Here is a 27683-nt window from a genome sequence, read left to right on the forward strand (position 1 = left end):
AAGCGCGATTCATTAATGATAATAGAGATTCGATATAACATGCTTGATAAGATTTCTTATGATCCTTACCTGATATATTTCACACTGTATCTGATTATGAAAAAGCCTCTGGGTTAACCTAAATAAATTAAAAATAACTGATCTACTTATACGAATATACAAAACCTTACTCATACTTATATATCGTGGGCGTAACAATCCATGTTAATGCTCTTCTAATACACCATCGGTATAACGTCAATTTGGTTATAATTTATTATTTTTTCTTTCCGAAAATGAAATCTTGTTATCACGGAATGTAACGCTGCAAGGGAAGTACTGATAGTACTGATAGTAAAAGCCTTTCAAATATCTTGATAATAACAGATAATCCAACTTTATCGATGAAATGTTTTCGGATTATATATGGAACAATAAATAACCTTTAATATACACTTTTTGTCAATGACTGCAATTTGTCTTACCCAACCCGGGCTACATACATATAAGACACATCTACGTGCGATTTCAAAATAATAATTGAATGGATAATGATACTAGATTAAAAATAGAACGATTTAAAGGAGAGTCAGAACAATGTAGTTCAGCAAATATATATATACAAAATAAAATAAAAACCTCAAAACGGCGACGTCAATCGGATTCTATTTGACGTTCACTTCAAAATACTATGCGTCATGAGATTTACGTCAATAAATAACTTTGCACGCAAATTTGGTGAAATATCTAAAAACGACCCTGACACCGTCAAAATTGCACTAAAATTTAAACTATCGGTATTGAAGAACAGTGTGGACATACCACGTGGTTTGTGATATCACATTTGGTTATTGCATGAAGCAAAATAGATCTCGATTCAGATAGGAATATCGATTTAAGTCCGTTATTTTCAAATAAATTTTAACAAAACATAGCGCAGGCTAAAAGAAAAAAAAATCCACTGAACTCGGTTACTTAGCGATATGTTGAACTTTTTTTTTCAAAAATCGTGGGCAAATGCTCAGAATGTATAAAATATCGTTAGTAATAGTGAATAGCAAAATACATTTCTTGTCCCAAACTATGTTTTTATATATATTCACAATGTTTGCCTTTAAAACGGAAGTCTCGAAATGCATATTCTATCCACAGGGTATATACCTACCTACAAATGAGGCTCAAATAATATTGAAATATGTACTTTATTTTTTGTTATTTCGAAAAGCAAACACTTTTTGGTTATAGCGAAAAGCAGTGTTGGACGTACAATGGCCAACCTCTCTCTTTCTTATCATGAGCCTTATTAAAACACGTTTTCCAATAAATGTTTGCGAATACAGTGGAAATGTGCATCGGTTATGTTTTACAGCAATTAAAAGACACACACACACGCACGCACGCACGCACGCACGCACGCACGCACTCACGCACGCACGCACGCACGCACATTTTTTAAATACCAATCATAAATGTTTTAGATTGTTCTGTTTTAATTTGAATGTATTAACATATTATTAATTATATAAATGACATACTAGTAAACGGCAAAAATGACAAATAAACCAAACAACTGTAGTTTTTGACAACGCTCTTTTACACTTTTGTTTTTCCACGTGCCATTAGTTTCCGGTATGACGTACGACTTGTGTCTCGATTGTAACAAAATGTTCCGCTAGAACTAGAAATCGACACTTTCGACATGCACCTTACATGTATTTCAAATGATATCTGTATTACATATATTCACCATCTTTGGTAGAAAGTATGTGTTGAGTATGAAATAAATATGTAATTAAAACTGTTAATGATGACTTCTTGCTGTCCGAAAAGATGTCAAAAGGGGACGAAATAAAAGAACATGTAACTAGAATCTTGGAGAATCTTATCATTAGATTAAATTCATTAAAGAACGTTTTATACTTCTTCCAAAATATGTTTGTCATATCCAAACAACTCGAAATCAAATTTATAAACCTCTTAAATAGATTCTACCAGTTCCTTGGGCATACTTTTATAAACGTCTAACATTATATGGCGTTTTTGATTTCTAATTTCAAATTTTGGTCATATTGGTATTGCAATGTCCACAAAGCATGTTCCAAAAAATGTTGGATGATTTCATTTTCTTGAAAGGAATATCGATTGATCTATGGATATATCCGTTGTATTGGAAAGCTTTCCAAAGTCGCATTGCAACATATTCTTTGTCAAAACAGCCTTTATGTATAGCATGCTCCAAATCAAAGTTATATTTGACCAACATCGTCATTTCATTAGTCGCCCTTAACGATTTTGAACCTGACGTAGGAATCAAATATCCTAGCCCAAATTTCTGTAATATATAGTGTGAGTCATTGGCCAATGTTCCCTGTTTGCCAATGACGTCATAGGCCACTAGACAAGGATCGCATATTTTATAAACCGGCTGCCAGTGTTCATTTAAGTTTCGGGGATAAGACGCGACAATGTATTGTAGAAACTCTGCAAAAGTAACGTCATTTGCACATGTTCAATGCTCATCAGTAGCGTTTTGTCGCGTTTTGTAAATACCAGCATGTGCATCCGTTCTCCAAAAATCTGGCAATAGAAATTTGTCAATGTACGCGGACCATAGACGACTATATGGTTCTCTTGTAAACATAAAAGACTGACCCTCTGCCATTTCCGAGATACGGTTATTAGCGGCCTACAGCCGGCCTTCAGCCGTAAAATAAGCCGCTAGTGCGCGTCTAATGTCGTAGATCGAAAACATGTAGTTTCCGGAAGTATTCATAAAAAACTTAGAACATTGATCCGGTTTATGGGATTGAACTCGTCAATGGGTAGTCCATTCCCTTCAAATAATTGTAGTGTTTTAACAGTAGACCGGATCAACGTACTGGGGCTTGTTTAAGATAAATTCGAAAACTTCAATTTTCTTCAACTAGACGCATGTTCAGGTGAGGATTCTTGTTGCCATTGTAAGATTGGATCATTATATGCATGAAGGCTGCAGGTTTCTTTTACATCTGTTCGTTTAACTATGTGTTTGCACGTCTTTCGCACCAACCAATTTACGCGAATATCGGAGTTGTTTAACTTTCGGCTATATAGGCTTTTTGAGTGTCTGACATTTTGTAAACTGCAGTAATGAATAGTTATCTGATGCTTTATCGTTAGTATGAGTGACCCCTTCGATAAATCTGTAGAAAACATAAATACTTTTAGGTTAAATGTCACTAGTTTCTGTAGATGGTGTATGACACCGAAGCAGGAGTTTCTATCAAACGACTGGAGAAAAGATTAGGTATTTTCACTGGAGCACAGAATGTGTGTTGTGTTGAGTTGGATTTGTGTGGATATAATTGTTGATAAATGCAATGTTTGTGTCCTGATATTTGAATAATTGGGTTCACAGGAACATTGTTTTCATTTCTAGACGAGGTATTTCTGGCGCTGTGATAAGTGAGGCGTTTGTTTGTATTAAGCCCAGTCTTTATCACAATTCGTTTCATCTTGGAACTCAGTTTGTTGACACCACCAGGATTTCTTTGGAACCCCAAGTGGTTCGATACCCATGTAACAAAACTGTTGATGGAGCAATTCTTGTTAACCTTATTTTACCGCGCGTATTAATACATTTTATGTGATAATGTTACCTAATTTGCATAACAAGTACACTGGTTGTGTATGAAAACTAGTGCATGGGCTTATAAAAATCCTGCACCGTAAGGTATGTAATAAAAGTTAATGATTAATATACATACATCAAATAAAAGGTGAGGATAGTATACCACTAGTATGAATATTTATCCGAATAAATTATATGATGTTTTGCGGTGAATACTTATGCAGTTAATACACAGCTGACTGAACTAAACATATGTTATATGTGGCTATATTTCGTCATTTTGCTTGCAATTGTCTTTTCTCTTAGGATACATTGATTTTGCTTCATTTTAACATGTTGTTATTCTTTTCTTGGTTTCGAGGGCAAAACTGCTCGTCTGTCAGATGTAAAACGCATCTTTTTGCGACAAATCGGTACCTTTGAACAATTGATTTTCAAAGCTTTCAATATACTCACTATTTTATATAACCAAATATTGCTTTGTACTGTTCTCTACTTCTGTTAAAATTGTATTTTCGTGCTGCCACCAATCGATAAAAATATGAGTAAATACTATTAATATTATTGCATGTACAATATATGCTTAAAATTTTTTTCTGTATTTCTTTGAAAGGGTTTACGCGGATGGCTCGACTCTTTGGCCCCTATAATGGGTAAAAAAGTCTATGCGGATGGTCCTAATGTTCGGCCCCTATTATGGGTAAAAAAGGTCCACGCGGATTGCCCGACTCTATGACCCCTTTTATTGGTGAAAATTTCCACGCGGATGGCTCTACTTTTTGGCCCATATTGTGGGTAAAAAAGGCGTCATAGAAGAAGGAAACAGAAAAAAGTACTCTAGTTTGGAGCATTATTGCTAAACATTTTTTGTTGAAGAGAGTCAAAACAAATCAAAATGACTATGAAATGTAAACAAATTTAGGCTTTTCACAGTTTAACGCCAATTTACCATAGTGCAAGAGGCTGTTGAATGGAACCGAAAGTAAAAGTCAGAAATTGCCGTTCAACATGGTGTATTGTAGTGTTTGGAATTGGTCAGAAAAATAACTATCAATAATCGGTTTTATGAAACCGATCAATGATCGATTGTTAATCGATTCAATTATAATTTGATTATCTTTGGCCATCATATTAAAAGCATACAGATACAGTACATGCACAAGTTTTAAGAACCAATGTTCCCTTAAAATATTGTTTGTAGATTTCTTTATATAAATTGTACATTATTTATTCAGAAAGCGACGTTCGTTTAGTGATGACATGTCACTATTGCAGAACGTGAGGCCACAGGCTCTAATTATTGTCTTACACTTAGTATGGCATACATGTGCCAAAAACACAAAGAATGTTAAATATTCTATATTATTTACAAGAACAGTTTCTGTCTTACAGGTACAGTTTCTTTCAGAAAAATGAGAAAACTGAATTTTTAAATGATTAGAAAAAAATGTTTTTAAAATCACTTATAAACCACAAACATGAGAAGTTGAGAACCAATTCTTTAGCAGTTCAATTACAAAGAAAATTTGTAAAAATGCACTGTTGTGACTTATTGACTTGATAAGCAAATTTGTAAAAATGCACTGTTGTGACTTATTGACTTGATAAGCATATGAGTACATTATTTAACATAGTAACACCGTAACATTTTAACATAAACTTGCATTGACCAGAAATAAGTAAAGTAGTCGATAGCGTTTACGTCCCTTGTTTCTATAATCGATTGTTCAAATTTCACTATCGATTGTCGCCGACGTAGGCCTTTCCGATCAATTGTCGATTATAATCGATCATCGGCACAAAACTAGTGTATTGTGGTATTTTTCTCTCTCTTGAAGTTTAACTTTTATGTTAATAGGCCAATATAATAACAATGTTTTCGAATTTCAAAGTAGATATTAATCTTTCTTTTTTAAACGCATGGTTTACATTATAATCATTCTAACTAGTGTTCCATTAAACAGTAATTTTATTCTACAAACCATCCATTCATAATTGATTCTGCAATTGATACCCCATCGCCATGGATATACACATCAATCTTATTCACAATGCAATATTGAACCAATACCAACACATATCATTATTTCTTAAAAAGGTTTACAGCCACATTGTGTTATTTTTACAAAATTCGGCGAAACTATTTAATGATATACCGAAACAAACACAAATAAAAGCTTATCCCCGAATTTGCGACAAAGATTTTTTCAAACAAGAATGCTCATTTTTTATATTTCATTTGAAACTCTAGATTATAAATTTATTTAAATGGGGCCAACATTTGCCCTTTAATACTTTATATTCTAAAGGCCCCTATTTGAGATAAGTCTACTACATTAAACAATATTTGATAGGCAACGTTTGTTTTGTAAAAAAGTAATACACAATCATACACATTTTATCTTGTTCTGTTTTCAATTTCAATGTAGTGTCTCTTAACTCAAATTGATTGAATAAATGACACCTATATGGCACGATTACAAAGTTATGAAATCTACCCCAAAACAGCTGTAGTACCCTCATATACACGTTATTTTCTATCATGTGAAATAATTGTCGGTATGACATACGATTAATGTAGTATTTTCCAATAACTGGCTTTACATTTTATATTTGATCTGTGTTTCAAAAGCCGTGAAAACAAATAATCGTTTATATTGATATATATCGAATCAATTAATTATAGGCAGGCAAATATTTTTAATACTTCTTCCTAACTATTTTTGTCATATCCAAACAACTCGAAATCAAATTTATAAACCTCCTTAATAGATTTTACCAGTTCCACCGGAACACCTTTATACGCTTCTAACATCATCTTCCGTTTTTGATTACTTATATCAGTGGATTGGTCGTGTAGATATTGCAATGTCCACAAAGCATGTTTAAGAAATACTTCCGTCGGATATTTAGTGAAGTTGTCTGAAAGCATACTTTTGATAGGAATATCAATTGATCTGAGAATATATCCGTTGTATTGGAATGCTTTCCAAAGTCGCATTGCAACATCTTCTTTGTCAAAACAGCCTTTATGTAGAGCACCCTCCAAATCAAAGTTATATTTGACCAACATCGTCATTTCTTCAATCGCCCTTGACGGTTTTGAACCTGACATACGAATCAAATTACCTAGTCCAAATTTCTGCAATATATAGTGTGAATCATTGGCGAATGTTTCCTGTTTGCCAATGACGTCATAGGCCACTAGACAAGGATCGCATATTTTATAAACCGGCTGCCAGTGTTTATTCAAGTTTCGGGGATAAGACGCCACTATGTATTGTAGAAATTCCGCAAAAGTCACGTCATTTGCACATAATTTTTGCTCATCAGTAGCGTTTTGTCGAATTTTGTTAACAACAGCATGTGCATCCCATATCCAAAAGTCTGGCAACAGAAACTTGTCAATGTACGCGGACCATAATCGACTGTACGGTTCTCTTGTAAACATGAATGAACGACCCTTTGATATTTCACCTCGAGCCATGGCGCTTGCCAAACCAACGTGCCTTATGTATTTCAAATTCCAATTATGTACATACGCGCGATCGATGTCTCCTGGCTTGCTTATATTAAGATTTGTATTATAATCTCCAGCAATAAAGCGCATAACTTGTTTCCAATATGTACAGCCAATTTTAGGAGTTACACAATAGTGAATGTCATGTTTCATACTTGACCATACTTCGCCTGTGGGTTTAAGATTTTCCCAGATATCAACTTTGATATTTTTAGCACAAAATTCCCGAACTTGTTGCAAACGCAGTTGCACTAACTTCTCCACATAGCTGTTACACGTTGCTGTATCCTCGTCTTCTCCCTGAAGTAAATTGAATGTTTTTACGAGATCATTATGTAAATCTTGCGCTTGTTTGACACTCAAAGGGTTGATTTATCAATAAAAAGTCTAGGGACGTTTCGAGTTCTGCACTTCTGTTAAAGGATAAAGCGCAACGAAACCAAATTTCACAGACTATGTGTGCCTTGCAATGGGGCACATCGAGAAAAAAGCAATGCTGAATTCATATTCACGCTTAAAGCTAACAATAACGTTTACCTGTCTGGATGTTTCTTTGAATGTCCGTTTGTACCCAGATTCCTGTGTGGTTCCTAATGGTAAGTTTGTTACTGAAATTGACAGAATATCCATGGGCTAATGCCGGAAGTCTGGAATTATTTCCACTTTATTTTCTAAGACATTATAGTTAAAAATGTCGAACTATCATGTTAAGTTGTTGAACTAAATGCACAATCAATAGCAGATATCAGATTTGCTGATGTTTATATACTTTAAAACTGCAATATGCCTAGGGACAAGCCAAGAATCTTTTACTAACATTGTCCCTCCATAGGAGACGGAGGAGTCGCCCAACGTTTGTTTAACGTATTGTTTGGCCTATACTGTGACACTCGTGCAATGAACAGGAGATGCATAGCAGGGGATTATCATGCCAAACACTCCTTAAAGGCCTACTTTAAGGAATGTTTTGCATGACAATCCCCTGCTGTGCATCTCCTGCTAATTGTACTGTTGTTACAGTATGGGCCTATTTCCTTTGTATTTGTTTATTTGCTCAGGGTAAGTTAGAGTCCACTTCTATAATAAAATCCTCCAAAACTGCAGTATGTCAGATCAGACAACTGATAAGACAATTAGGCAATTAGATTAAGATTAATACGCAGAGGTTGTGTACTATACACAGGGAGTGTGTGTGTGTGTGTGTGTGCGTGTGTGCGTGTGTGTGTGTTTGGTTTTTGTGGTTTTTTTGGGGGGGAGGAGGGTTCTTATAGAAGGATTCAACTAGGCTTGAAATTGCTTTGTCTCACACAATGTACATTTTCTGCAAAAGAGAGTGTATTTTATATACTTCAAACCTATTTTTCACATTTCCAAAAAACCTTTTCACAATATATGAATAATAAGATATAATATAGAATGACGTTGTCAAACTTATGTAGAGAATCAGTTTCCATTTAAGGGACATTTAGATAACGCAAATAACCCTTTTTATATCCAGTTATCAATTGAATGTGACTGTTTTACTGGTTTAAGCGTTTGTTATAAAACGCTGAAAAATAATTGAATTCTTATAAACATAAATACCTTGTTTACAGTGTGTGTATACCACGTGATAAATGCTACATCGGAAGGCAATTTTTCGCTTCGAAAGAAGACTTTAAACAAAAATAACTTCACTATTTTCTCACCAATTTGGAAGAAACATAGCACAGTCAATACCGCTTACGGAGCCCAGCCTTCGGTCTTTTACCAGAATTTAATTGCAAGTTTAGTATCTTAAAACACTTCGAAAAACATTTTCACAATACGGCCGTCTGACGGAGCCCTGTCAAAACAGTATTTCGGCAACAGGTTTGTCGTCGTGTTTGATAAAACTAATCACCTTATGAAACTTCGGTAATAAAACGAAGACGGTGCTCTTTAAACGGCATAGACTGCCCTTTGTTTGATTTAAAATGGTTTAGTTTAAGAAAATCTTTGATTTAAGTCTTTATTTTAAGCAAAAATTTGCCTTCCGGCGTAGCATAAATGACGTAATATATCACGTGGTATACACACACTGGTTTAGGCGAGGCGAAACACTGCGTTTCCTACTCTGAAAGTTAGCAGCAACCTCTGATCTTAGAGGATATTTGTTTATTGTCGGTGTATTATACAATATAATATAACTGTTCTCTCTTAAAAAGGCATGTATTTTATATCCGCCTTTTCGAATCTATAATTGTAATCAGTATTCAGTTTTTTTGCTAGGTTAGACAAATAGTATTTGCTTTTTTATGAAAACATTTCATTTGATCTGTGACATGCATACAATATTTCAATGAACCGACATTTTCTCGTATGCTGGTTGCTATACTATGAAATAGATTCCTCACAATGTTCAACAGTTGGAAATGATAAGCTTTAACATAATAGTTCATCTTTTTAAAGTCTTAAGGAGTCTATGTCATGTTTTCAACACATGTTTGTGTCTGGTTAAGAATAAGATGAATATAACAGAACAAAAGTTCATGTCGATGTATAAAAAACCTTTTACAAATTTACGTCGTTTATATGAGTTAAACACGTAGTCATTCTTTTTACCTTTCATCATAATCATTTAAAGGAATTAAAAATTAAATAAAGATGGTTCTTATATGTATGCACTTTGTAAGACAACATTGCGATATCAACAACTTATCAACAAACGTAAAAGGAGAAACATATATGGGCCGTACAATGACAAAGCCTGTAAAATATCAAAACAAAAATAACGATAGTTATATATGCTTTCCTGTGATTTATAGAGATTTATCTGGGAAATAAAAAAAAATGATATTCCACTGCTTCAAACAGTGAAAAGATCAATTTATCATGTTTCACTTTTAATATATATAGGCCCGCTCTTAGTTCCAAATAAAAATGTCAGCGCGCACAGGACTGGAACACAATATAAAGGACGCCATTTCCGAAATGATATAACGTGCGCATTTTTCTTAAGCATTTTTATTTAAGGCCACAACAAATTGATCATTTGTTCGTCGGATTTGCCGCACCTTAAATTCGAAAAACGAAAAAAATAAATAAACAAACTTTTTTGTTTGCGCCCGCACATACTATTTGGCAGCGCATATTATTTTTTTTGTTTACTTCTGAATTTCCTTTATGTTCTAAAGTTCTTTTACTTAGATTTAAACCTGCAACCTAGATTCGCCTTTTTTGAAGGTATTTCCATGTTTTACATTCTTCGCGAGCAAAATTTCCTCGTGTCAGGACAAAATCAGGTCCGGGTAACCGCAAAACAGCCGATATTTGTTGACAGTCTTTTTTGTCGGGAATATTTTGCAGGACGCACCGTTGTTATTTATTTCCGGTATAAATTTTCAGGTAACTTTCAGTTTCCGTAATGTAAATTACACGTTTTAAATGAAAATCAGTGTTATAGTCAATGGATTATTGTTTTCAGTAAACAACAACAATTTCACAGCGTCGAAGGCAATGATTGTTTATGTGTGTTTGCAGTAATTCATTGTTTTGTACTCAATATTTAGTGTTAAATAATAACTAAATCGAATTTTGAGTGCAAAACTTATACTAAAATACACGGACTCACGACTTAGAAGAATTGAACATGTTTTCGTGAGTTATTTTTTTAAATTCTAAAATGCATTTCTCAGTTTTCATATACTCATAATTGTTATAAACAGATAAAAACTAGTAGTAAGACTTGTGAATGTTTTAGAAACAGTCTGTATTTATGCACCAGCCAATTGTAATTTTCTCAATTCTTTGTTTTTATCCACTTGCTTTCAATGATCGATTTGTCGTAATGTGGCCTGTTATTAAAGTGACCTGTTTCATACGGGCATTGAAGCTAGATATTCTTTTTCAAGGCACGGACCTTTAAACCATAGGTTTGTGGTAAAGGCGAGGTCTTGAAAGAGAAACATCTTTATCCACCACCTGCTCTAATATGATAACCGGTGCCACATTTGTAGGTTTGTTTGACACTGCTTCAATTATGTTGTCCCACAATTTAATCCACGGTGTCTTTTTTAGAAATAATCTCTGTGTTATTTACATTTTCAATTTTCTGCAATGTCAAAGTCACTACAATTTTATCTTGTGCTGCAAGAGGTTCAAATTCAGACTAGACCCATTATATTTGGAAATGCTCAAATGATGAATAACTCTAACTAGTCTAAAATGTTTTTGTAATAATAAATTACGGAATGAATACAATAGTTTTCTTTTTGGTTTTCGAATAATTAGACGTAATTATGAGGAATGTTATCTTTACAATATATCCATGTTTAAATTAAAGTTAAAAGTAAAGCACTGGATCTTATTGCAAATTGTTTAATATTGAGACATATTTTCATTTTTTTTTTCGCTTTGCGCTCGCCTCAGAATTGCCATAATTTTTTTAAAAAAGTATATTTATTTTCGCTCGCTCGCTCCTACTTTCTTTTGGCAAAATCCGTAGAACAAATGATCAATTTGATGTGGCCTAAGGCATACAATAAAATTGAATGTTTCAGTGTTTCAATGATTCAGAAGTTTTCATATGTTTCGATCTTACACTTTTGTATGACTCACGAATACAATTTAGTAAATATATTTAAGTTTTCTGATTATTTTTACTTACCTTTACAATTCTTGAAAATTGTTATTGCTGTTACGCTCAAAATAAAAAGCAATATCGCATTTCGTAAAAAAACTTTTTTAATCCACAAAGTTTTAATATTATTTAAATATGTTCTTCGTGAGAATGCCAACATTATGAATTTAAACACTTTTACACGTTGTTTTATTTCTTATCACATATGCACTTGTTATTTAACTCTCCCTTAATACAATATTGTTTGCATTGGATAATCGGCAGCACAACGGAGTTTGACAAATTTGTGACATGCTGGAGGTTATCTTTTTGTTAAGGCTCTACACTGAGGTCGCATTTCCAACAGGGTGTTGATAGAGAATGTATACATCATTTATTCACTTGATTTTTCTGAAAGTTTTTAAAATACAGTAATCTCGAAAAGGGACGCTTTTATGCAATACCAGTATTTCAAAATCTTATTGTGTTCAAAAGACATAAATTCTTAAAATAAACGACTTAAAAACAGCAGTAGAACTCCAAACTTTAAGTGATATTGGGAAAGATTGTGGTTGTGCATTAAGTATAGAAATCAATATTAGCAAAGTTTTATTAAAATGAAAAAGCAAGAATGGGTATTTAGTTCACTAAATTTCAAAAAGAAGAACATAAGTACAATTGTGAGATGTCTTAAAAGGGTCGTTACAAGTTGCTGTTGGGATACTAACATATTGTTTTTAAAAATCCTGTCATTTAACATTGACTTATACAAGTTTCAATATTTATTGGCCATATCGGCATCTTGCCTTTGGCCATTAACAAATTGGATAACATGCAGTTATATGGCCAAGACATATACAGAGATTTTAATAAAAATGTAATACACAATAGGTTTCAATATAGATGAATCACACGAATAAGCATAAATTGTTTAGGCAGTTAAGGTATTAGCCATTTAATAAAACTCGGGAAACATCGGGTAACATCGACATATATCGCCACTCGCCGTAACAGATCGCGACGAACATCGGGCGTATTCGGCCTGTACCGGATGTTGCTAGTTTTAGAAACTGAAGGTATTTCGCCGCTATTCATAGGTCAATAATGGAATTTCTACATTGTAGTATTTGGAAACTCTGTGAAGTATTTCTCATGAATTTACGTTTAAAATAAATAAACACTTAAAGCGCACGCTGACAGTTGATTACGATACATCTAACAACTTGAATCATTACAGTAAAACATGGATTATAAGTGAATTATACGCGAATGAGAAGATTTTCTGTCGAAAAAACGAACTGTCAACAATCAGCATGGAACTGGGATATTCAGATATTCGTATCAAAGGGCTATGAATGTAAGTATCCTTGAGCAGTTTGGTACGTTGATGTGTTCAAAAATGTTTGTTTTTTAATTTATCTTTGGAATTCTTAAATCATTTTTGTTAGCTAAATGTTTAGACAGCGTGTTCATATTTTTACATGTACTCGTGTACATGTTACATATTTTTATATGTACTTATGTACATTATTTATGTATATGATATGAGTATGTAATATTTAATTTGATTGTTATATCTTAGAAAAATATCAGACTTAAAATTGTGTTTTAAAATGATGTGTTTTGATACGTGACCTATTTCTTACATACCATAATACATGTACACACCCGTTATTTGTTTACAAAATGCATATTTTCAAAATTAACTTGTGAGAAAAAGTTGTACGTAGTTTGGGGCTTGAAGCCACAACTGCTTGGACACTAGCGACATTCATTTGCTTGGTGTAGGTCTCGTTAAAACCCCAGACTGTTGTGAATCATTATCAACCATACGCACAACAACTACATATTTGTACCTACCAACCCTTACTTTTGGCTAAAACGGATATTAGTGCAGACTGTATAATACTTGTGCATTTGTATTTTATGGTAGTAGTTTCTGTTGGTTGATAATCAGAAGTCTAATTTCTTTCAGGCAGGGAAATGAGTGAATATTACTAAGTCACCAACACTGGGTTATGAAGAATTCGAGCCTGCATTAAATACTATGTTGGATCCTTGAGATATATTTGACAGTCATGTCTATGCACAAGGCAGTCGCATCTGACAGAGATGATGTGAGTATTTCATATAAAACATATTTGACTTGGTTTTTGTTTTTATAAACCCACTGTATTTAATAATCAAGTGGTTGGGTGGTTGTGGTGGTGGTGATGGTGGTGGTGATGATGATGATGATGGTGGTGGTGGTGGTGGTGGTGGTGGTGGTGGTGGTGGTGATGATGATGATGATGATGATGATGATGATGATGATGATGAATTTTATAGATACATTTAATAATTTTCTTTATATATACATGTATGTATCAGCTTGTTTTTGTTGTTGTTATGTTTTCAAAATAATGTCGAGAAATACTAAACTGTTTATATTTTATTGTTTATATGTATGGCAGTATAGTTATCTATACTTATTATTTAGAAAGGCTTTAAAGTACACCTCTTTTTCTTTACAGCACTAAACATTTTGGATGGGTAAAGTACCTGAAGGGGCATGAGAACCAAACCAGCATTGACTCAGAATTGAGAAGTTATCATCTGTGCACACACTACAAGTACAAACGCATGGGAACAGACGAAACTTCAAATGTTGAAGAGTGAAGAATTATTGTGAAAAAATCTTAATGTTAGAATACCAATGACAAAACAAGACAGATAGACATCAAATTACCCACAGAGAGTGTTTACATGTTATAATATTAAAAAGACATTAGTTGAGAACTTTCTCTCTGACATTTTTGAAGGGGCATAACCGCCCACTTTGTCTTCTTGTTTCTTTACATATTTTAGTTTAAAAGTACACTCATTGTTTTAAACTCTATTTCTGAGTTAGTATCATAATTAAATTCATTTATTTGAAAAAGTACATTTTATGAATAAGTCCATTTAAGCTTTATAAATTTTTACAAGAAAAAGGTTGAATTTTAAGCATTTTATTAGCTATAAAAATGTATGGTTACATGACATTATGTATATTTTCTTCAAAACTGGACGGTAAACTATCATAAATTGTCTTCTAAATTGTTCAATAGACATCATAGATAATATTTAAAATGATTTCAGCAATTTGCCTTATATTTAACTATTTTTTATGAATTTTGTAAAACTGCTATATATTTTGAAACATCGAAATACTGCTTTGTTCCGAAGACTCACAAGATCAATCAAAATGATTTTTCATGTGTATCAATAATTTGTTCGTTTGAACTTAAGTTTTCTGTTAACTGAAGTATTATTTTACCAGAAACTGTTGTGTTTATTTCATTATCTCTGATAATGCGAAAAAAAAAATCAAATATAAACAAATTATATACTTGTCGGTCTTTGTAGCCCTTGCAGTTTGGGGGTGGGTGTAATGAAACATAAATAACTTTTTTAATTCACGGTAAAAAATCTTCAAACTTTGGATAAAAGTCCCATAGTGTACCATGATTATAACTATGTTGTCGGTTAAAGCTTTTATAAAAGTGTGTATTACGCGTCTAATACCTTAACAATGTTTGTTTCCGGTTTCTGAACCTGCTCTTTTTTGTTACTCCGACCTTTTTATTGCCTTGAGAATATTTTTTTATCATTTGAATGATTTCTTTTCATTCAAATTATAAAAACGATGTGGTTTTGGTTTTAACAATAAGCATAAAATTGATCGCTAACGGTTATAGAAAAAAATGAAACGGTTTTCCTAATAAAAAAGGATCCCCACCTACGCAGCCTATTTGTTTTTTATTCATTTTTTAAAGTTTTTTTTTGAGGACCGGAAACAAACATACTAATTTAAACGCCTTAATATGATATATCTCAATAGATAGCAAAATATTCTAAATATGTATATAACAATTAGAAAAAGAAATGAATAGTAGTTTGTATTACATGTTTTAACCTCCTTTGGCATATTGGATGTGCTGAGTGTAAAATTAATGTGTTATTAAAACTGTAAACGACGAATTCTTGATATGGAGTACAAAGGGGACAAAGTGAAAGAGCTTTTCATAGTATGGAGAAAAACCTTATCAATAGATTTAGAACATTTAAATACTTTTATACTTCTTTCAAAAAATGTTTGTCATATCCAAACAACTCGAAATCAAATTTATAAACCTCTTGAATAGATTCTACCAGGTCCTTGCGAATACTTTTATAAACGTCTAACATCATATGGCGTTTTTGATTTCTAATTTCAAATGTTTGGTCGTGTTGGTATTGCAATGTCCACAAAGCATATTCCAAAAATACCTCTGTTGGATGCTGAGTGAAGTTTTTTGATTTTATTTTCTTCATAGGAATATCAATTGATTTGTGGATATATCCGTTGTATTGGAAAGCTTTCCAAAGTCGCACTGCAACATCTTCTTTATCGAAACAGCCTTTCTTTATTGAACGCTCCAAATCAAAGTTATATTTGACCAACATCGTTATTTCTTCAGTCGCCCTTGACGATTTTGAACTTGACGTAGGAATCAAATAACCTAGTCCAAATTTCTGTAATATATAGTTTGAGTCATTGGTGAATGTTTCCTGTTTGCCAATGATGTCATAGACCACTCGACAAGGATCGCATATCTTATAAACCGGCTGCCAGTGTTCGTTTAATTTTCGGGGATAGGTCGCCACTATGTATTGTAGAAACTCTGCAAATGTAACGTCATTTGCACATACCCGTTGTTCATCAGTAGCGTTTCGTCGCACTTTGTTAATAACAGCATGTGCATCCGTTCTCCAAAAATCTGGCAGTAGAAATTTGTCAATGTACGCGGACCATAATCGACCGTACGGCTCTCTTGTAAACATGAATGAATGACCCTTTGACATTTCTCCTCGAACCATGGTGCTTTGCAAACCAACGCGCCTAATATATTTCATATTGCCATAATGTACATACTTGCGGTCAATGTCTCTTGGCTTGCTTATGCTTAGATTTGTATTATAATCTCCAGCAATAAAGCGCATAACTCGCTTCCAGTATGTACAGCCAATCTTTGGCGTTAAACAATAGTGAATGTCATGTTTCATGCTAGACCATACTTGGCCCGTGGGACTAAGGTTCTCCCAGATATCAACTTTGATATTTTTAGCACAAAATTCTCGAACTTTTTGCAATCGGTGTTGCACTACCTTCTCCACATAGCTGTTACCCGTTGCTGTATCCTCGTCTACTCCCTGAAGTAAATTGAATATATATAAGACATAATGATGTATTATTTTTCGGTTGTTTGACTCTTTGAAGCGTTAATAAATCAATAGAATGTCTAGGGACGGTCCGAGTTATACTCTTAAAGGATGAAGATCAACTTAACCAATTTTCACTGACCTTGTGTATAATAATTAGTTCTAAATCACGAGAGTAAATAATACTAATTTCAAATAAAAGCAAATTATATTATTTACATGTCTTGATGATTCTTTTAATGTCCTTTTGTACCCAGATTCCTGTGTGGTTCCGAACGGTATGTTTGTTCCTGAAATAGACAAGATATCGGAGGTTTAATGCCGGAAGGTATCGACACATTCTGTGTTTTAATGTTTATTAATCCTGTCTGGATTTAGCTTAACTTTATGATATATGACATTATAGTTAAAAATGTCGAAATATCGTGTTAAGTGGTTGAACTAGAAGCACAATCAACATCAAAGATCAGATTTGCTGATGTAAATATACTTTTTAACTGCAATGGAACTACAGGGACAAACCGGGTTGCTTTAATATTGAGGAACGAATAACACGCAACATAAAAAAACAGCACCGACATAAAGCACATGCAAAGAATATCTTGATGAATAAATATTGTGGGTACCGCCTTGGAACGGTCATCCAAAAACGAGTCTACTTTGGTTTTAAACTAGTGCACGAGTATGGATCTATCTCTTGAGATACAGTTTGTAGAAGGTATTAATCAGTATTATCTTGAGCCAAACCACTCAGTATACGAGTATAAGAGTTCATTTTAATTGCCTCTTCTTTCATAAACATGATGCAACATTTGTGTGCTGCGCATGTGCATAATGTTACTGACCAAAGATAAAAATAAACTTCAAAATTATTGATACATGAAAAACTTTCGGTGCAGTAGTCACGATTTAAAAATAGAGACTGGAAGACATTCTAATATCGACCGAGAATTTAGATTCTGTACTTTTTGTCTCGAACGTAACGTATACGTGATTGAAAACGAAGTTCACTTTTTAATTGACTGTCCTAAGTATTGTGAACTAAGAGACAATTATTTGAATTTCGATGAAGTTAATACAGTTGTAAATAGCCGTGAAAGGTTTAGAACTATAATGGCGGACACAAGAAAAGAGAGCATCTTTAATTTAGCAAAATTTATTAAACTGGGATTCGAATTAAGAAAAAATCTTAATTTTTATTTCTTTGTTATGTGTATCTTGTTATAAATCCAAGTTTTAATTTACTATCCCAATGTATACATGCATATACGTACGTGTCGAGCTAATGCTACCTAAGTTGCGAGTGTAGTTATATGTATTATGTTGCACCGATGATCTAGATCTATATACGAATTATTGTTTGCTCTTGTATTAATATTTTCATTATGTATTTTGTGAATAGCATTAAGTTATGTACCATGTTGTAACTGATCAATTATACAATAATTATTAATTTTGGATTTGTGTTATTATCCTTATTTTATGCATTATTCAACAATATTTTTATCGTATAGCTTCACATTTATAGAAAAAGATTGTAGGTTATGTTACAACCGTTCAACTATATAATAATAATTTTTATGTTTGCATTTGTATTAATATTCTCATTTTGTGTATATTATTGTTTAACATTTTGTATAGCATCACTCTTATAGAAAAATCTTGTTTGAATGTATTTTGGGCTGGAGGCCTCATATTACAAATAAATAAATGAATATTGATAAAATGTTCACTCTAGTGACTAAAAAGTGAAATTCTTAGTATTTTAAAAAATAAATCATCTTATTGAAAAAAGACAAATAATTGTTTAAAATACTATTACTGCACTCTGGTAATGTGAGATCAGAACAGATATAATTGAGAGGTGTTAAAACGACGTCAGAAAAAATTTCTTCATTAAAATATGAGTTTTTTTACAATGACATATCTGCAATAGTTGATGAACTCATTATATCACCAGTTAGTAAAAATAGCTTGTCTTCAATTCAGACACAAATAATTGCACTCTTGAAGGCAAATTAACATTTGTGAAATCTTATAGCTAAATTTTTGTTAGTATTAGCTAGTCTTTTTCGGGATCTTTGTCAGTGCCTATGTGATCCTTAAAAAATAATACCACTAAAACCGGCGGTAGAGGAACTTCACGATGTTGCATTATTTATGGATGTCAGTGAATATATTACTAAACTACTTGAAATGTTAATATATTTATGGGACAATGAAACTGAGGTTTCTGGCAAATTTAAGTTCACTCGAATTTGTAGAAAAATAACGGTTTTAACAATGCTAAACATATCTTAATATATGCAATAAAACCAGCTGGGTTGATTAACTACTGGAACAAACGCAGTAGCCAAATAATTTACAACGACCAAGTTAAAAGACACAAGGTCAAAACCCAACAAACACTTAACGAGTACTATACACAGAACATAATTAAGCATCAGAGACATATAAGATAAAAACACATACCACATATACATCGAAATATATTTTTTAACACATAACAGGGTTGCCACTTTGGAACAGTTTTCTTTTTATCAATGAAAAGGATGATTGACAAAGATTGGGCTCTGAGCCTCCTTTCAAACCGAACCATTGCGACCCGCACACAACCATTTTACCGGGGCTGACCATTCTTTTTTCTCTTTTTTTCCCGGGTTGTGGGGCGCTTTATATGTCATTCAGTATTGTTACAAAATCACCTTTAATTGGAGAGGGGGAGGGTGGTGGGAAGGCTAAATGTTTATCTTAACCTTTTTATCTCGCCCTTTCGGCTTCTAAATTCCTCAATATTCCTGCGGGATGGTATTTCAGCCTAAGAAAGTACAACTTCTAGTTATTAGCAATTAAGCAATTAGAGCAATATATCGCATAGAAAATGAATTTCTTTGGAATAACATCAACATACGATAACATCTTTAATTGAACTTGGATTTGAAATATATCAAGCATATTTGTATCATCCGTCAAATTTAGTTATATTTTTGGGAGCTTAGAAAGAATCTAATATGTTTTAACATGAAATCCTCAGGCATGAAAATTGACAGTCACCGCGATTAAATGTGCCTTGTTTGCATCTCATAAAGATAACGTTTAATTACTTGTAATAGCCCGCAATAAACATTGCTCCATGTAAACGTTTCATTTAATTCTTATTTCAGTTTTTGAAAATAATAAGTTGGTTTAATTGAAAGATATTGATGTTAGTTCCTATCCTCCTCGTCATGCATATTTAATACATTTACAAATGAAAAAGCAGATTCCATTTAACATTTTTGATAAGAGGCTTCTCAATTTTAGACCATTTAAATAATTAACGAAGTATTTGAAGAAAAAACATTTTTTCATCAAACAGAAAATATTAAGACCCCTTATTATTTTATTCATGACCGATATCACGTTGTCTCACGCAATGTACATGTATTTTAAGATATAATATATAATGTCACAGTCTATCTGATGAAAAGAAAAAGTTTCTATGTTAAACAATATTTGTATAACACTGGTCTGATACACTTAATTCGTAACCTTAGTTAGAATATTTTAAACAGTTTAAGAAATATTTTCAATATGAGAAATATCCTGAAATTAATATGAACGATAAATATAGAATTGCATTATCCAGCTTACGATTGTGTTCATACTCTCTGGAAATCGAGGTTGGAAGATATTATGATATATCACGTATAAATCGCACTACAAACTTTGTAATACAAGTATGGTTGAATCTGTATACCACTTTATGCTATGTTGTATTTTTTACTCAGACATACTTCTACAATATAATATTTCAGGGCCATGGAATACATTTAATAAATTTGTCAAGATAATGTCATCAAATGATCGTATAACTTTAAGACGTTTGGCTTAATTCATATACCATGCTATGTCGAGGCGATCTGTCTCCCTTTATGCAGGTGCTTTTTAGTTTAGTACCTTCAAGTGTATTTTTTGTATTAGAACATATAAAATTATTGTATATACTGCTTAAATCTTTGTATTTTGTGTGCATCTCACTTACTATGTTTTATGTTAATTGTTCATGGCTAAGGCTCTTGTGTTGCAGATATTGCAATAAAAACTTGAAAACTTGAAATTTTTAACCACGCCACCAGGTCCCGGGAGTAGCAGGGACTTTGACTTTCGGTACAGCCATGTAACGCCGCATAACAGGATCGCCGCATAAACGTGTTTTTTTTCGTTTATGAGGTGATTTTCAACGCATAAAGGTTTATGCGGCGACGCTCAACGCATAAAGCAGAAATTGCTTATATGTGGCGCAACTGTGCCTTTTTGCCACATAAAGAGGATTAACTTAACCATTTGTTATAAAGCTGAAAAAAATATTTCAACAAAAACGATGGTGAAGACGTTTATGATGATGATGGTGATGATAATGATGATGATGATGGTTGTGGGAATGATGATTGTGGTAGTGGCTGTGATTGTGGTGATGATGATGGTGGTTGTGATGATGTTGTTGATTATGGTGATGATTACGATTAGAGCGTTGCATATTACTGTCATTTTGAAGAAAATATGGGAAAAGTTGGCAGGCAAGTTGAGCCAAAATGGAAGTTGAAAATAAACCCTTGGAGTGTTCAAATGACTAGTGCATAAAAACACAATCAATGAAAGGGAAAAGTATATGATGACCCTATTATCAGTTTGAAATGACGTTGAAAGTATGTACGTGAAGTTAGCGGCCTAGCGGCCCAGCGGCGTGAAGTTAGCGGCCTAGCGTCCTAGCGGCCTAGCGGCGTGAAGTTAGCGGCCTTGCGGCCTAAAATGCTATCCTATTTCAAAGTATGTATACATGCATTTTCTTATAAAACAAAGAAATATTAACTGATTTTTAAGCACGCAATATCACTCTGAGGCGATTATCAACATTTTTTTCAAAAAGTCGAACAAGCAGTCAGCTTTTCAAAGTATGTGAACATGCCACTCTTTCTAAAAAATTTTATATTTTCTGTTTTTATGCCCAAATTATCACTTTTAAGCAATTATAATAATCTTTTTCAAAAAAGTCGATCGAGCACCTCAGCGGCCTAGCGGCGTGAAGTTAGCGACCTAGCGGCCTAAAATGGTTTCCTATTTCAAAGTATGTATATATGCGTTTTCTTCCAAAACAATGATGAATCTATGGTTTAACAATTTTGTTAAATACAAAAAATGAAAATGCTGATATTCGCTATAATGGATTTTTTAGGCAGCTTGGTCGAGTTTTGGGCGAAATGCAGACATTTCCCGGAAAGGGCATCGGATCATTTTTAAATTAAACGACTAAAAACTGCAGTAGAACTCTAACTTTGTGATAAAGGGGAAATATTTTGGTTGTACATAAAGTCAAAATGCTGCCCGATTTTCGTCTTAAAATCTGATGGAAAAGCATGCATTGTCTCACGAATTATAACAGAAACAGATAGTGAAGTAATTTAAAATTGTACATTCATAAAGCCAATACATGTAAATGTGCATGGAACTGACATGTGTAGGCAAGGGATATTTAACTTATAGCTTTCATGGCCTATGTTTGAAGAAAAGAAGAGGGAGCGACGGATGTTTTTTTAAAATTTAAAAAACAAAAGCGTTTAGAACAAAGTGACATTTTTAATAGGCGGAGATTTAAAATGTGTTTGTTTTTCATTGAAAGCAACATGATTTTAAGAAATCTGGACCAAAAGTGACATAGCCACTGTCTATAATTAAGCATTTGTTAGATACTTTTGTCTAAAAGCAACAAATGAGTGGAATTACTACAATCTGCTGACAAAAACGAAGTCATTAAAAATAACAGATGGTGAAACGCTTTATTACATCAAAATAAAAATAGATAAACCGACGAAACCAAGGAACATATTCCAGAAATCCGTTTACGGTTTTCACATTTGTGTTAACAATATGCACTTCTTAATTTGACAAATTATATAGTGAGGATACAGTATGTAAACATGTTTACATACAGTTAAACATAATTCAAGAACAAATCATATGACTTTTACCTAAAAAATACAATTTCAATAAATATGCTTAAAATAAGACCTTTTTTAAATCACTACTTTCTGCTGCCGTCAGTTGTAACTTGAACTATATATAATCATATGCTTCAATATTTTATATTTACACCTCAACTTCCATTCCTTAAATGAACTGCTTTTCGGCAATTGCGTTCATCAATCGATGAACGCAACATCTTCGGATATGTTCGGATCGCAATTCATCGCATAACAATATACTTGAAAACTATTGATCTTGTGATTGTTTGTATTGTGTCAGCAGGTCCCGTAAAATATAAATCAACATTTTAGAAAGTGTTAATTTATTATATTTTAAACGTATTGTTGCCAAAAGTGTTTCAATTTTACGTTTAAAAGTGATTTTAAGAGGTTGATCTTTCCCCGCGTTATTGTGACGTCATTTGAAAAAATGTTTCCGGTTACAGTCGGGTCGTTCTATTTACAGAATGGGTAAGAAAGGATTACTTAAAGGTTTTCTTAAATGAAATGAAGATTTTTTTTAACAATTCTTGAATGAAATAAATATATGGAATGAATTGCGGGGTTGATGTCATTATCGGGGATATGAACGCAATTGGGTTGGTCAAAGTACGCGTGGAGTCCTTCGGACTCCACACACATTGACCAAGCCAATTGCGTTCATACCCCGATAATGACATCAACCCCGCAATTCATTCCTTAAATGATATCAACAGACTTATTATCACAAAACTTTCACCGCTGTTGGTGCGAATTTCAAATATGCTCAATTCATTTCAAGTTTTCATGTATTTACCCATCAGAACCCTATTTCACTCAATATTTACCGTTTTTAAGACAATGTTGTAGAAGATGATACCAAAATAAATATCTAACTGCATTTTCCTCGTATTTGACACCAGTAGTAACGCAGCTGTATTGCACTCTGACGTACTGACGTCGTAACAAGGATTATTTGAACACCTCCACATTCGATTAACATTTTTAATTTGACACAATTATAAATTGTATCAATCCCAAAATATATACAATATTTAATTAAGTCTTTTCATATTCTTAATAATAATTTTCAATGAATTTATATGAAATGTCACAGATAGAGAAACATGGGTTTCTATTTTTTACTGTTTAGTACTGGCTTAAATTGAATACTCACAGATATGATAGCACCATTGGAGGCAAAAAATAATTCTAAAAAATCCAGAATATCATTGTATTATTTATTTGCTAGATTTTCGGGATATTTTGATGTACCTTTGTGATCTTTAAAAACAGAATAAGACTTATCCCGACAAAAAGGGGCATTCACAGTGTTACAGTTATTATTGCATACCAACATAAGCTGTACGAGGGACACTGAACTTACAGACATACACAATACAAAACACCACAGACCACACATGCATCGAACTCTTTCTATAAACAAATGTTGAGGTAACCGCCTTGGAACATGGTTCTGACATTATAGTCTAAGATGAGGCCATGAGCCTCCCCGTTGAATGACAAATTGAATCCGAACTACGCAGACTCGCACATAGCCAGTGGATTGAACTCACCTAACCGGGGCTGACCCATCTTTTCTTTTGTCAGATGTGCAACGCGTAATATATCATTCAATGTCGTTATACAACCAGGTGTTTGAGGGAGGGGCCTAATTATTAGTTTCGGATTTTTTACCTCAATCGACAATGAGGGTAAATTCCACCCTAGACTTTCGGTTTATAAATCTTCAAAATTCCTAGATGTCAAAAAGCCATGGTTTAAAGGTTTTTAAAATTATAAAATGACAAAAGCAATTAAGGCTATTAAATTAACTTGACAGGCCGAGCAATAAAATGTAAATTTTCGCATGTACAGATAACGTTTTAGTTCCGATACCAGCCCGTGAAATAAGTCATTTTCCCCATATACATGATACCTTTTCTATTTTCATCTTCCGAAATAACAAGTAAAAATGAATTTAATTTAATAACATTAAAACAAATATGAAATCAACTGATTACCTGAAATCACTCTGTCGTGCATATTTAGCAAATATTGAACGGTGCTAAGAAAGGGATATCAGACGCCATTTTTAATTGTATTTAGAGGTTTGTCCAAAATATAAACATGTATCATAGAGAAGTTATTTTGAAAATTTCTTTTTTATCAAACAGAATTTATCCTTAAATTATTAATATTATTCAAGAACGATTGCTTTTATTTTACACATTGTATATTATCTGCCTGAAAAAGCCTTTAAAAATATTATTATTAAACACAATTATATAAATAAAAAATATAAATGGTTAAATTATTTTATATTTCAACTCTTTAAATTTTAGGAAAGTATTCAATCATTTTTTTTATTGAAAAAGGTAAAGCAGAAACGAAAACTCTAGTACGTTCAGGGAACAGGGCATCTACTGTGACCTAATCATATTCTATGTGAAAACTGAACGGCATGACTATTCAAAGAGATCAACGATTATTATATTCATACTTATCTAATTATTAGTAAAATACGTTAAGTTCATATATATATGTAAACATATATATTTAAATATAATACATAACCCTTAAATATATATTTGAATATTTTAATTATTTAACTTACCTACACTGTTCTTGAATATATATATTGCGATTAAACTAAAAAACAAAAGCGTTATCGCAATCCGTAAAAACACTTTTTTAATCCTCAAAGTTTTCATTTTATTATATTGTGTTCCTATTTATGCCAACATAATACATATTATAATTGTACTATAGTTTTGCGCTTTGTTTTATTTCTCATTACATACGCACTAGTTACCATTCTCCTTAGATACAGTCTTATTTGTATCGGATTATCAAGAGCGGAACGGCGTTTGACAAATGTGTGCTATGCTAGATGGTATCTATTTATTTGATTATAGATTAAGGTGTTCACCACCAATAGCGTTTTGTCAGTGAATGTGTACAACATTAATAATTAATTCGGTTGAGCATTAAGTAGAGAAAGGTGCCAAAGTTTCATTTTAAAGTTGAATAAAAAGCATCAATTGGCTCACGATAAAGAAACAAACAGTGATGTCTTTACAATGTGTTTTGGTCAGGAAGCGAGTACATGTATGTCAGTGCTCTTAAATAAGTGTAAATGACACGTCAAAATAGCTTTTCTTGATATTATTTCAGGATAATATGTAATAAATCCCAAAATTAATTATTAAAATAATTTCTTCCTAAAATCATCCTTATTTGGATAAGAATTTTTTTTTTCTTAAATGTTCTTTTATTTGCAGCAATGTCTGAGGAAACTAAATATTTCATTTAAACTTTTTAGTAAGTGTACATGTGCAATTATTGTATCTTATATCAATGTAAGAGAAACTCAAAATATAGATGACCTTAACAAAACACTTTTTATACAATTCGGTTTGTGGGTGAAATAACGATTGAAAATTTAAAATTATTCTTGTTCACCCGTGATTCCATTTTTGATGCATATAAACATAAACATGCAATTTATGTGCTAAGTCTGCGCACAAACTAAAATGTATGTTTGTTAATAGGTTTATAACCGTTTAATGGACGAATGTCAATAATTCAGTAAATGGCACTTAATGCAGAAAGAAGGCCTTTTTTGTGCAAGGCGGGACTTCAATCTAGAAATATTATCTGCTGTTAAACATTGACAAGTACCAAATTTATAACTTTTTTAAAACCGTAATTCAAACAATACCATAAATTTATTTAGTCGCTGTCTGGCAAAGTATTAATATCGCCTAGTACCGACAAATTCTTTAATTGATGATAGAAATTACCAGAGTTGTTAATCGATCTATCATCGATTTTATAATCAAAACTAAATTATGCACAAGACGGATCAGTTGCCATACATTTTCCTAACTCATATTTATAAATAAAACATGATAACGCTTGGTCAATCAGAAAACTTTCGTTCAGTATAACATTAATCGATTATAAAATGTACCGATGGCGTCATAATAATATATTTGGCAAAACTCCCAATTTTATCATGGTCATCAAAATGAAAGTTCAATATTGATACGATATGGTTTTAAAACTAGCGATAACCAATGTTTGCTTTAGAAGCAAATGATTGATGTCATGAAATTCGTCTGAGTTCCAAATATATCCAGCAACCAAATTAGTATGTGTGAAACGAACATTGACTATAGAAGGGCAATGGATACATTGTATCGTGCTGGTCAAACCTGGAATGTGAGAGTTCCGATTACAGTCTACTGTATCCATCGGAACCAGTTCAAAGAATGTATTAATCAAATATTGAATGAGATAATATCTACTAAGTTATGGAGCTATGGTTTTTGTTTGGTTTAAACATTTTTTTATTTCTTTGGAGCAATCAAGGACATAGTCAAGAACAAAATATCAAGCAGAAGGAAAATAAAAACAACAACAACAACAACACTGAAGTCATTAAATCAATAAAGATATAAATTTTCCTACTACATTGGTCTAAACATTACAAAAGTGGATTGTTTAAACATCATAAATGTAGCTTGAAGTATTTGAGAGCATCGTGCGTCGTAAAACAATTTTTGAAGAGCCTTTATTTGTCTTATTTGGCATGAAGTTGCATAATAAATCTTACTATAAAATCACCGTTCTCTACTTAAGTACCACAAACGAATCGATGTTAAAATGAAGAAAACTAAAAACATTGTTGGTATTATTGATACTGCTGGTACTGATGTCTCTGTTTTTGTAATGATGGTGATGATGAATATGACGATGGTATTGTTTGACTTATACAATCTTGAA

At 32.7% G+C, this 27683-nt stretch overlaps 1 protein-coding gene across 1 annotated transcript; it reads right to left on the minus strand.

Annotated features, from left to right (window-relative positions):
- Positions 1 to 15533: 15533 nt before the first annotated feature.
- On the minus strand, positions 15534 to 25711 carry LOC128225618 (carbohydrate sulfotransferase 14-like). The gene is made up of 3 exons (XM_052935511.1): positions 25510 to 25711; positions 17131 to 17201; positions 15534 to 16902 (listed from the first exon to the last, which is right to left on the minus strand). The coding sequence occupies exons 1-3, from the start codon at positions 25604 to 25606 to the stop codon at positions 15784 to 15786; spliced, it is 1287 nt and encodes a 428-aa protein (XP_052791471.1). The 5' UTR covers positions 25607 to 25711; the 3' UTR covers positions 15534 to 15783.
- Between the last annotated feature and the right edge of the window lie 1972 nt (positions 25712 to 27683).

Source organism: Mya arenaria, chromosome 3 (assembly GCF_026914265.1).
Source record: "Mya arenaria isolate MELC-2E11 chromosome 3, ASM2691426v1".
NCBI lineage: Eukaryota > Metazoa > Mollusca > Bivalvia > Myida > Myidae > Mya > Mya arenaria.